We start from the raw sequence: 13,250 nt of genomic DNA on the forward strand, positions 1-13,250 counted from the left end.
TTTCCGCATCCTCCGTATTTGGTGGTGACGGGCTCGAACCCCGGTCTAATCAAGAAGCGTGTGCTACGCACTGCTGCTCCTTCCCACCTGGCTACGGAGGCGCCTGTGACTGGATGGAGTGCGAGTGATTGGTCCTCTTGGGGGGGGTAAGACCACATTATGTCAAGGAGCTGGGTATATTACTGCTGCGTATATGCCATATCCAAAAATTTCGTTACTTTATACATGTTCTGTCCCAAGTTTACTACTGAATATATCACGAATAGTCAAACTAAGCTGTAAAAAGATTTAAACCTCCAAAACACTTCCTTGCTAATTTCACAAATATATATGGTCTCAGTTCTAATTTCAATAATGTCCACTTTCATTTACAGTCTGAGAAGCTCCAGTTATTGGTTGCATCAACAACTGCTCATCTCAGTCATTCTAATTATTCACTGTACAATTCCTTCCATGTTAAAGGCAATACTTGTACATAAGCCCGCTTTGATATTCCCTGTCAGAGACAGTAATTGAGAATCTCCTTGTGTAGATCTTCTCTGGCTTAAAATCTTTACCCCATTCTTCAAATTTCTCTGGTGCCTCAATTGTTCTACCAACCCACTAATCGCTTGGAACTGTGACTTCCTCTTTGAAGCTAGATCTTCTCCAGTCCAACTTTCCTAACAGTGAGGTAATTTTCCATTGCGATTCTAATGTTCACAACTCCAGTTGGTCGAGATGCTAAGGCTTTTGCAATTACTAATGATCTCACACAGATTGTTCATTTACCTACTAGAATAACAGACAATGCCAATGCTCTTGATTTTTTTCTCACAAAAAACCCTTAAAAGTACACAGTTGAGGTGATTGGTCCTCTAGGCACCTCAGGTCACAACTTTGTAATGGCCTCTTCTCCAACGGGACCTTTTCTTGTGGCCATCCTCAACCTTTTGTTGTTTATCATTACAAGAATGCAAAATGCAATAATCTGCAAGATTTCTTTTCTTCTTTCCCTTGGTTGGATTACTGTTTTAAATCTTTTGATCAGTAGCATAGGAACACTTTGGCAACTGACATAGGTGCCAAGGGCACTGCTATCAGAAGGGTACCACTGACAGGCTACACCAGTTCTGTGCCAAGCTATTTCGACACCTGAGGCTAGCTAATGAAATGACACCCCTAGGTTATGTTGAATCAGGATGAGAACATTAATTAAATAGAAATTTTGATAAAGAAATATGACCTTTTCAACAATTAAAAATAATTCAACATTCAGAAATACAGTACAAGATGGAAAATAAATCAGAAATAAGTGGAAATAAATTTTTATAACATTTTATTAATACATAAACGATTTTTTAATAGTACAATGCGCACAATATTAATACACTTAAGAATTATTATTTTGCAAAATATTTGGCTATCTTTTGTTGTACACTGGATTTTAGCATACATCGACCATTGAAAAAAAAAAAAAAGTGTATTTGTTTTAATATTCAAATACGTATATGTTCAGGAACATTTTCTTCACACTAAAGGCCTCAATGAAGTTTCAAAAGCTGTCAACATTTCATGTTTAGAAGGTCTATTATCTTCACTGACCTCATTTTCTTCCTCTTGTCTTCGATATTGTTCCGAGTTCTTTAAAACTAGTCCTTAAATTTGAAAAAATTTTTTTTGAAACTGTCCAAAATGTCAGAGTCACTCCGATATTCAACTACTAAGACCACGTAAACAGAAATAGGAGAAATTTACAGCAAAGCATGGATGATTCACTTCAGTGAAACAATAGATGACCAGTTGTGGGGTTAAAGGAAACCATTCTCTTCTAAATCTCTAACAGGGTGATTATAGAATGTTGACCAAAGCCTATTGTCAGAATGCGGAATATGCCTTGATCTGCTCACTGGCTATGGATACATAAAAAGTAGATGAGCAGCTCAACTCTTTGGTATATGGGACAGGTAGTTGGATTGGTTTTAAGGTACCACTGAGTTTCAAATGGTAATCTCTTTAGCTCTTAATTCATGCTAAGCAACAGCACTATTCCTTAAACTGTTTGCAGGCCAGAGGTGCGAACAATGCATACCCAGTTAAGTCTCCTGTAATCCATTCATTATTATGGAAACTAATTTAAATGTAACTCTTTTAATCGGAACTATTTTAAATGTAATTAACAATGGGAATTCAAAAAAATTCACTATACAGGGTATCTCAAAAATATTGGTACAAACATTTAGGGGAGGTAGGCAGCATCTAAAGGAATGCGAATCGCATAGGAACACATAACCGGAAACGTCACCGTAAGTCGGCACTCGGCGCTGTTCATCAGTTTGCGAGAGGGAAAATTTCTGGTTTACTCATTCGAGCAGTAGTCGCCGACCGCTCATTCGAGCAGTAGTCGCCGAACGAAGAGCATGCATCGATATACGAACTGTGAGCTGGCACACATGCACCTAGTGTATGGATTAGCAGAGGGCCCTTATTCTGTTGCAGTAGCACACTGCAACAGAATAAGCCTGATATAACTTCATCAATATCATTAATAAATATACAAAACAACAGTGGACCCAACACCAAACACTGAGGGACTCCACTAATAACATTAGTCCACGAAGAGCAGCTTCCGTTGATTACCAATCTGTCTCCTCTCACTTAACCACCCTTTTATTCATTGTAGCAATTTACCATAAATACCATCATCATCATCAGCCATTTTCAATCCACTGCAGGATGAAGGCCTCTCCAGCAACTTTCCAGTTCCTTCTGTTTTGAACACTGGCCATCCATTTACTACTCAAAAACTCATGAATTTCATCTATCCATCTCCGCCTCTGTCTTCCAGGTTTTCTTCTAGCTCCTCTTGGGTACCATTCTGTTATTTTCTTAGTCCATCTGTCATCATGTCTTCGAGCTATATGTCCTGCCCAAGACCATTTTAGTTCTTTAGTTTTGATAAGAATGTCCTTTACTTGAGTTTGCTGCCTAATCCATGTGTTTCTCTTCTTATCTAACAGTCTGATTCCCAATATAATTCGTTCCATTCTTCGCTGTGTAGTTCTTAGCTTCTCTTCCATTCTTTTGGTGAGTGCCCAAGTTTCACTTCCATAAGTCATGGTGGGGAGTATACATTGATTCATTATTTTATGTTTCAGGCAAACTGGGATATTGCTCTTCAGTATGTGACTATATTTCCTGAATGCTATCCATCCAAAATTTATTCTTCTCTTGACTTGCAGCCATTTATCATTATTACAGCTAATAACGTGTCCCAGATAAGTATATGACTCCACCTTTTCAATTACTGCTCCTTCAATCATTATTTCCCTTTCTGTGGCATACTTGTTCATCATTACTTTTGTTTTAGCCATATTCATCTTTAGTCCAAAATCCTTACTAACTGTGCATAACTGATTAAGATTTTCCTCTAATTCTTTGGGATCGTGGCTTATGACCACAATGTCATCTGCAAATCGTAAATGGTTTAGGTACTCTCCGTTCACATTGACTCCTTTCTGCGACCAGTCTAATCTTCTGAAAGCTTCCTCAAGGGCAGCAGTAAACAGCTTTGGAGATATTGTGTCTCCTTGTCGAACTCCTTTCTCGATTTTAAATTTGCTACTGTCTTTGTCTAGTCTAATAAAGGATGTAGCACTCTCATATATTTTCTTCAAAATCATAATATATGGAGTATCTATGCCTTGTCTTTCCAGTGCCCGAAACATTGCCTTATGCTGTATGGAGTCAAATGCCTTTTCACAATCCACAAATGCCAGGCATAATGGTGTTTTATATTCATTTGCTTTCTCCATTAGCTGTGATATTACGTGAAGGTGATCCATAGTTGAGAATCCTGTCCTAAAGCCAGCTTGCTCTTTCGGTTGATTCTCATCAAGTATTCTTTCTAATCTGTTAGTAATGACCCTTGTGAACAACTTGTAGACATGGGATAACAAGCTAATTGGTCTATAATTTCCAATTTCTGATTTATCTCCTTTCTTATGCAGCAAAACTATGATTGCATTATTCCACTGCTTAGGCATCGCACCTTTTCTAATGCACTTTGTGAAGAGCCTTGCCAGTTTTTGTGTTATGTCTCTTCCTCCCAATTTTAACAACTCTACAGTAACTTCATCTTCCCCCGGGGCTTTCCGATTCTTCATTTTCTTCAATGCATGTTCTACCTCATCAGGAAGAATATCGGGTATGTCGTATGTGTTGCTACTTTGCAATCCATCTTCCCCACTGCTGGTATCATTCCCTCGCTCCTTGTATAATTCTCTATAGTAGTCTTCTGCTATTTGAATTATGCCTTCTCTGCTGTTTATAAGTACACCATCGCTATTCTTCAGTTTCAGTATCATTTGTCTTTCTGTATTACTGCTCATGGTTGCTGATTTAAATCCTTTGTTTTCCCTTAATGCTTGTTCTACTTTTCTTGTGTTAAATCTTCTTATGTCCTCTCTGAGTCTCTTTCTAATGGCTTTGCATAACTCAGTATACTCAATTTTCTCCCTGTCAGTGTTTTTCTTGCTCTTCATTTGTCGTCTTTGGTTCATCATGACAAGTGTTTCTTGACTAATTTTTTCTTCTTTGGATTTCTGTTTCCCTATAGGTTTCTTGGGCTTTATCACTTTCAAAAAGTTGTAATATTCCTCGTCGATATCTTGGTCCTCAGCAGTCTGCAGAAGCCCATACTTGTTCTTAAGTTCCAGTACATACTGCTTTTTCTCCTCTTCTGTTATCTCAAAGACCTTTGTATTATTTACTCGAGTCAGTTTTTTCCTTTCCTTTCCTACATCTATATCAAGTGTACATCTTACCATTCTGTGATCACTTCCAACATTTACCTTATTCAGGACGGTAACATCAGTCACAATATATCTTCTGTTAGTGAGGATGAAGTCGATTTCATTAGTTGTTAATCCATTTGGACTCTTCCATGTCCACTTTCTGTTCACCCTTTTCTTGAAAAAAGTGTTCATTACTGACATTTCTTGAGATTCTGCAAATTCCACAAGTCTTTCACCTCTTATTTCTTTCACCAATTCCAAAATTTCCTATAGTTCCTCTTTCTGCACTGTTTTGCATTTTTCCAACCTTAGCATTGAAGTCCCCCATAATAATAGTGTAGTGGGTTTTCTGCTCATCTAGAAGACTCTCAATTTCAGTGTACATTTCTTCAACCTCTTCATCATCATGGCTCGATGTTGGTGCATAAATCATTATAATCTTTAGCTTGTACCTCTTAGAAATCTTGAGTATTAGTCTTGACACCCTTGGTGATGTACTTTTGAATTCCAAAATGTTGTTTTTAAAATCTCTATGGACCAGAAACCCAACTCCACCTTCACTCCTTTCACTGTTTCCATTGGTGTACAGCAGATTTCCACTTGATAAACTTATAAGTGTTTCATTTCTTCTTCTTGTTTCAGCCAAACCGATGATATTCCAATTCACATTTTCTAATTCCTTTTCCAGCTCTAATATCCTGTCTTCACCGATGAGTGATCGTACGTTATAACAGGCCAAGTTCAATTTCCATGCATGGCAGCCTGGTCGTACCCAGAGATTCTTAGCACCCTCTGCTTCCACTCTGATCCTCTCGCTGCCCTAAGAGGGAGAGTGAAAGCTGCTGGGGACTGAGGGCCATTTGTATTGTTGTGCTCTCATTGCTGGAGGGTTTGGTCTTTTCCTCTTCACGCTGACCAGGCGTCTTGAAGAGAGCCACTCTACACGTTCGTTGCCACCTAAGTGACGTAACAGGGCTTACCATCGAGAAGGTGTGCATGAGTGGATTTTAGGGAGGCAGGCCAACCGGACTTCTCCTAAATCTTCTGTAATAGAGAGATATTGGATCCATCAGTGTTTTAGGCTGAGTATCTGATAACACACAGGATACCTGTTCCCCTCTAAGCCCCATAAATACCATACTGCTCCAATTTGTACAGTAGTCTTCCATGTGCAACAGCATCAAAATCTTTCCTGAAATCCAAATACAAAGGGTACTAGGAAAGTTTTGCAATATGACGCAACAATGAATCACAGGAAGCTGCTTGTTGCTGCATGTTGAGACATGTTCATACGTGCATAGTAGCCGCGCCAAGTCGATGGGCTCAGTTATTCATTAGTAGTGAGAGTGTAAAGTGCTTGCGATGGCATCGTGGTCACGAAATGAGATAAGGACAGTTTTGCGGTATAATTTCGTGCGTGGTTTAACCATAGACCAGTGCTTAGAAGAAATGACTCTTGCACTAGATGATGATTGTCCACATCGTACAACGATATTCAGGTGGTATAGAGAATTCCAAAGGGGAAATTTCACTCTGGAGGATGCTGAGAGGCTGGGAAGGCCACGAACGTCAGTTACGGAGGAAAACGTTACTGCTGTGAGGAAAATGCTTGACGAAAACAGGCGAGTGACCTACCAACAGATAGAGGATACTTTGGGCCTAAATGCACCAGCAATTCGTTCGATTCTGCAAGATCATTTGCACGTGAAGAAATCTTGTTCTCTCCGGGTGCCGCATCAACTGACTGAAGAGCAGATGACACCACGTGTGACTTGGTGCCGGGAGATGTTAAAAAAGTTTGATAAAGGACAATCTCGGTATGTGAACAACATCGTGACAGGTGACGAGACTTGGCTGTACTATTACGATCTGCCGACCAAGGCTCAAAACAAAGTTTGGGTCTTTGATGATGACGACACACCCGTAATTGTCAGAAAATCCCGATCTGTAAAGAAGAAAATGATAGCCGTATTTTTCAAATCGAGTGGAATTGTGGAAAGTGTCGTTTTGGACACGCAGAAGACAGTCACAGCTAAGTGGTATACTGAACAATGTCTGCCTAAAGTCATTGGATCTATGAAGAACCTGCGGCCAAGAATGGACACCTGGTACCTCCATCACGATAATGCTCCAGCTTACCGCGCCAAAGCCTGCACTGAATATTTGACCACGACAGGACTGAAACTTCTCGAGCACCCTCCCTACAGTCCAGACCTTGCTCCCTGCGACTTTGCACTGTTCCCGCATGTGAAAATGAAGCTAAAAGGGAGGCGGTTTTCCAGTGATGAGGACCTTCTACGGGCTTGGGACGAGTGTGCTTTACTCCCTAGTGAAACTTGGCAGAACTGGTTTAAAGATTGGTTTCGGAGGATGAAGAGGTGTATTGAATGTAGAGGAAATTACTTTGAAAAAATTAAATAAACAAAGCTGTATTGCTAAACTTTCCTAGTACCCTTTGTATATGACAACAAAATTATTTTTTTTGCATCCAGTTCCTTTGTAACGACATCATAGTATTCAATCAAATTTGTCAGACAAGACTTTCCCTTAACAAACCCATGCTGTGTGAATTATTACTGGAGTCTTGTCTAGATGATCCTGCAATGCATCTTTAACCAGCAACTCCATTATTTTCCGAGGAATAGAAGTTAATCTAACTGGTCTGTAATTACTCGTGTCACCCTTAGATCCCCCTTTGTGAATTGGAGATACATTTGCACATCTCCAGTCTGTAGGGACTTCCCCTGAGTCCAAGGATGCTCTCATAATAATGGCTAAGGGTTTGCTTACTTCCTTTGCTGCCTCCTTTAATATAACTGGATAGATCCCATCCACCCCAGGTGCCTTTCTTATGTTTAACTTCAACAATTTCTCCTCCACTTTTCTCTCAGTTATTACCAAATCATTAAGGTCCCTGCTACAGTTTGATAAAGTTCTAGCATTTTCTTCCCTCAATAACTCATGTGTGAATGTAGAGGCAAAATACTCATTCAGATTATCAGCTATCTGAGCAGCAGAATTATCAACAGTCGAACCATCGATATCAAGGAGACCAATCTGATTCATCCCTTTCCTTCTAGAGTTTATATAAGTAAAGAAGTCCTTGCTGTTTTTCTTAGAATCCTTTGCCAAAGAGTTCTCATAATGTGCTTTCACTTGCCTAACCTGCTTTGTGACTTGATTACAGACTAGCTTATATCTGCCATAAGTTTGTGTCACCTGATAATTTATATGCATTCCAAAGATTTTTCTTCTCTCCCACAAGTCTCATTAGTTCATCTGACATCCATTTAGGCCTAAACCTTGAACAATATTTCTTAATCAGTATGAAAAGCCTAGTAGCTTCCACGATTAGTTCCTTAAATGCTTCCCACTTAGAATTTGCTATTGGGGCCATTATCAGTTGGACTCATTGTATAGAATTTAGAAACTGTCTGAGACCACTGTAGTCACCTTTATGGAAGCAAAAACCCTTCCCTTGATCCCTGATAGTAATTATATCTTTAAGTAAATCCCACTTCAGTACACTGTGTGATCACTGCTATCTAGTGGTTCCTTTCTCTGCAAATTCTTTATACATCAGGGATAATAACTGCTGATAACCAGATTAAGAGTATTATCCTCTCTGGTTGCCTCTTGAACATGCTGCTGCAGAAAACAATCATCCAAAAAATGCATAAAAGTCTTGCTGGTGTGAGAGTGACCAACCCACTAGTTCCAGTTAATATCTGGAAAGTTAAAAATCTCCCATTATAACACAATTTGATTTACTGACCCATTCTATTTCTCTGTACAAATGTTCGTTGTACTCATTAGAGTCATTAGGCCTATAACACACTCCTACTCTCATTTTTGTTTCCCAGTGCTTATGTCAGGCCAAACTGACTCAACACTGCACTGTCCATCTATGTCAACTAGATGCACTTCCTTAGATTTTATGTTTTTCTGAATTAACAGCATAACCCCTCCTTCCTTACTATCCTTTCTGTACATATTGTACTCCCTAAATTCCAATTCCGCACTGCTTATATCTGGTGACACCATGTCTCTGATATCCCAACAATATCTGCCTTTGATGTCTTGACCAGCACTTCAAATTTATTTACTATACTTGTAGCATTGGTGTATATGTAAGTATACATGCACCTATTCTTATTCTAATTACCTTAACACAGCCCATGTATTTATTTGTTTCATGATTATTCCTCAACAGTTCCTAAATATGTAATTAATGATATTGAAATTTCCCAAGATTATTTAATGAAAAAACTTTCGAGCCTACAGACCAGTAAGGCTCCTGGAGTTGATGGAATATACCCTATAATCTTAAGAGAGGCGGCAAGCGAGTGCATTGAACCATTGAGGCTAATTATGCGAGCATCATTAGACTCTGGGGAGATTCCCTTGGATTGGAAAAGTGCAAATGTATCTCCCATACATAAGGGTGGCTCTAAAAGTGAAGTTGGAAATTATCGACCTGTCAGTCTGACTTCAGTAGTAGGGAAAATCATGGAGGCAATGATCAAGGGTGGAATTCAGGATCATTTGGATCGAATTGAAATTCTCAAGGATACTCAGCATGGTTTCGTAAAGGGAAAATCATGTTTAACAAATCTGGTTCGCTATTTCGAAAGGGTCACTCACGAGCTGGATTTAGGGAATAATTTCGACATTGTTTATTTTGATTTCAGCAAAGCTTTTGACTCAGTCCCACATGAGCGGTTGCTTTATAAGCTGGAACAGGTTGGAATCACTGGGAAAATCCTTAGATGGATAGAAGGATGGCTTCAGGGCAGGAGGCAGAGGGTTGTGATAAATGGCTATTCCTCAGATTGGGTTGATGTAAGAAGTGGGGTTCCCCAAGGATCAGTATTAGGACCACTGTTGTTTTTAATTTTCATAAACGACATTGATGAAGGGATAGAGGGCGTGATGTCTAAATTTGCAGATGATGTTAAAATTGGGAGAGTAGTTAATGATCACTGTCAAGCTGAGCTTCTTCAGAGAGACCTAGATAGACTTCAGGAATGGTCAGAAAAATGGCAGCTGTGCTTTAATCCAACAAAGTGTAAGGTATTACACCTGGGAAACAGTAATCCCAAAAAAACTTATTCACTTGGTGGAGTTCAACTAAAGCCAGTACTGGAGGAAAGGGACTTGGGTGTTACGATACGGTCAGACATGAAATTCTCTGAGCATTGTAAACAGGTTGCAAGGAAGGCCCATGGTGTCCTATCAATGATCTATCGAACTTTTGCAAGTAGAGATAGGGACGTGATAATCCCATTATATAAGGCTTATGTTAGACCACACTTGGAATACTGTGTTCAAGTATGGAGACCGCACCTAAAGAAAGACATCGAGCTTCTTGAAAGGGTGCAAAGAAGGGTAACTCGCCTGGTGAGATCGGCAAAAGGGCGTCCTTATGAAGAAAGACTTCGAATATGTGGGTTGCAGAGTTTGGAAACTAGACACCTTAGAGGAGATTTGATTGAGGTGTTTAAGGCTCTGAGAGGCATCAGTAAAATGAATGAGGACAAAATTTTCAAGATTATAAATGATGCTAGAACTAGGGGACATAAATTCAAGTTACGGGGGGAAATGTTTAGATTGGATTGCAGGAAGTTCTATTTTAGCCAGCGAGTTATAAATTACTGGAATAAGTTGCCTTCATGGGTGGTAGAGGCCGAGAGTTTGGGGAAATTCAAAGGTCATCTGGATAGTACTTTCGGGTAAGGGAAGCACATAGGATGATAGGTTTAATTTCCTTTTTATTATTTTTTATTTTATTAATTATTATTATTTAGTTATTTATTTTTTTTTTTTTGTTTTTATCATTGTTTTGTTCGGATTTATTTTTTTATTTATTTTTTTTTATTTTTTATTTTTTTTTGGCTGGTGCAGCATAAGCCATAGGCTTTCTTGCACCATGCGGCCGTTACTAATACTAATACTAACCCAGCACCCTGCCATCCAGTCCACTGCTCATTCTAATAGAAGAATCACTTTCACCTCTGCCTGTGGCTACTATTAACCTTTTAGTCTGTGAATCCCCACAAGCTAGCAGTTTTCCAACACCCCTAACACTGCTTCAATAGCATCAGGAAACACTCTTGCACCCCTTCTATTTAAGTGTATTCCATCCCTGTAGAAGCAGTCTCTCCTGTTAACAAGTGCAGACCATGCTGAAAAAAATCCTACCCCATGAGCTTTGCACAATCTCTCCAGGGCCGAATTGATTGACAAGGCTCTCATCACACACACACCCTCCTATCGTGTCTGGGCAGAATTGCAGACATTTTCAAATTTAACCCTAACTTTTGACATTTTTTCAGCATTGACTTGTACTTGCTAAGTAAATCTGCAGCTCATTAAGTACATATGTCATTAGTGCCAATGTGTACAACAATATCACCCTTTGTGCCCTTAAAAGATATCTGTTCTACAACATCAACTTTTGCCCCTGGCAGACATACCTTAGTCTTATTCCACCTATCCTTTTTACACAATATATTACCCATCTCCCTGACAATAACTCCTGTGGGACCAGCACATTATGCCTTGGAGATTGCCGCTGTGTTGGGCAGCTGAGAGTCTGATGGATCCCCATTTTAATATCTTCAAGGGCATCTACCCGACTCTTCAAACTCTCATAAGCACCCATCAGACCACTAAGTTGGCACCTAATTTCTTGACACTCTCTGCACCTAGCACACACAAAAACATCCTCCTTACTAAATCATGTCCTGTTCCAGAGAGGAACAGGACAGGAAATTAAGGGATAGGGATCTCACATTAAAGTTTCATTCAATTTTCCTCATTAATGGTATTTAAAAACATGCAAATTCAAGAGTGTAAAAGCTTACTGCAGGTGACGGTGACTATTTTCATCAGTTGGCTAGTAATTCAGTGGCTTAGAACTAGAACCTTGATAAGAGATAAAATTCAAGCACCTCAAGGCCCTCTTCCTCTGCCCACAGCTGCTTTTGCTTGTTTGCACCAACTACAATGCACCCATTCTTTGATATAGCAGTACCATCAACGTTGCAATCAACTGTCAGATTAGCAAAACTTTTTAAGGGAAAAAAAAAAAAAAAAAAAAAAATGCTATGTAAAAAATACCAGTGTTATGTGAAAAATCTTTCCTATCTCCAGCTAATCAGTCAAGAAAATTGAAAGGGCAGTATTTGTATTAATATTCTCTAATTCAAAAAGTGTTGGCAGGAACATCCCAACAGAGATTTTCCTTTTGAGTGGTGCTTTGATGATAGCTTCTCTCTCCAAGCCAATCAATGAATGTTGCTTACTTAAGATTAGGTATACTTGGGTTAATGATACTATAATATCAAATAGGGTTCCACCTTGATAAACAAAAATCAGTAGTGTTGAACTAAACATGATTCCAAATTAAATTATTAAGAAAGAAAAATAGAGAAAAATGTAATTACTTTGTTGGTAACTGGTTGATCACCCAAATCTTGTCGATCTGTTTGCATTTCACTCTGTAAAAAGAATTCATAAATTGAGCAATACTGAAATTACAGAAAAAGAAAGATTTACCAGTCAGTTACACCAATAAATATAGTATAAATTTGATAATTGTAGATTTCTTAAAATACCATTTATAATTGACTTAATATGATAGCATACCTTAATTTATTATGGTACTCACCTTTTTTATAATCTGTTATAATCCACCCTATTCAAACATCAATTGCAGATTATAAAAAAGGTGAGTACCATAATAAATTAAGCTATGCTATCATATTAAGTCATATAGTATAAATTTAATATACAATTGATGTACAAGGGCAGTTCAACAGAAACTTATGTGGCCAGTTACATAATATCTATTCAGCTCACTCAAAGTCACCACCTATGTTGAGAGACAAGTTCCATTGAGTCATTAAATGCAGTATACCTTTCTTTCTGAAGGTTGTGGCCACTTAAAAAAAAAAAAAAAAAACCACCTTCACAGACAGCTTGTTTTACCTGGGTGTCCAAAATGGAATCTGCATCCCAAAAGTAGTACTTCGGTGACAACAGCATGGAACTCACAGGGAGGGAGATCAGAAATATATGCAAGATGCACCAGTACCTCTCAACTTACATGTTATAACTTAATCTTAATGCCATTTGTCAAATGAAGGCACATGTAATCAAATGAGAGGCAATCAACAAGTCAGATTCCCTGGGTACTTATTCTTGATTGCTATATGCAGACATTAAAGGGTTTCACCACATTCACTGGGCAGTTACAGACACTCCAGGTTCCCTAAATTCCAGTAGCAAGGGTACCAAAGGTTCTACCAAGCTTGTTCTCGTTGATTCTGGTTTGTAATAGAGATACTGTTTCATTATTGGTTACTATCTTCTGCAGAAAAACATTTCCTTTGTCATGATATTTCTGCAAGTGCTATGGGATAGTCCCATTTGTGTGGATTTTTTTGTTACACAGTACATGACACCCACCCA

General features: G+C 38.8%; 1 protein-coding gene across 1 annotated transcript in view; it reads right to left on the reverse strand.

Moving 5' to 3' along the window:
• Positions 1-13,250, reverse strand: part of LOC150079648 (97 kDa heat shock protein-like) — a 186,412-nt gene that overhangs the window by 22,507 nt on the left and 150,655 nt on the right. Inside the window, exon 12 of the mRNA XM_090383811.1 lies at positions 12,224-12,277. Coding sequence (XP_090239937.1) covers positions 12,224-12,277 — 54 coding nt within the window. The remainder of the gene's footprint in view (positions 1-12,223; positions 12,278-13,250) is intronic.

This window comes from Mastigoproctus giganteus, chromosome 10 (assembly GCF_048544385.1).
Source record: "Mastigoproctus giganteus isolate SK-2022 chromosome 10, ASM4854438v1, whole genome shotgun sequence".
Classification (NCBI taxonomy): domain Eukaryota; kingdom Metazoa; phylum Arthropoda; class Arachnida; order Uropygi; family Thelyphonidae; genus Mastigoproctus; species Mastigoproctus giganteus.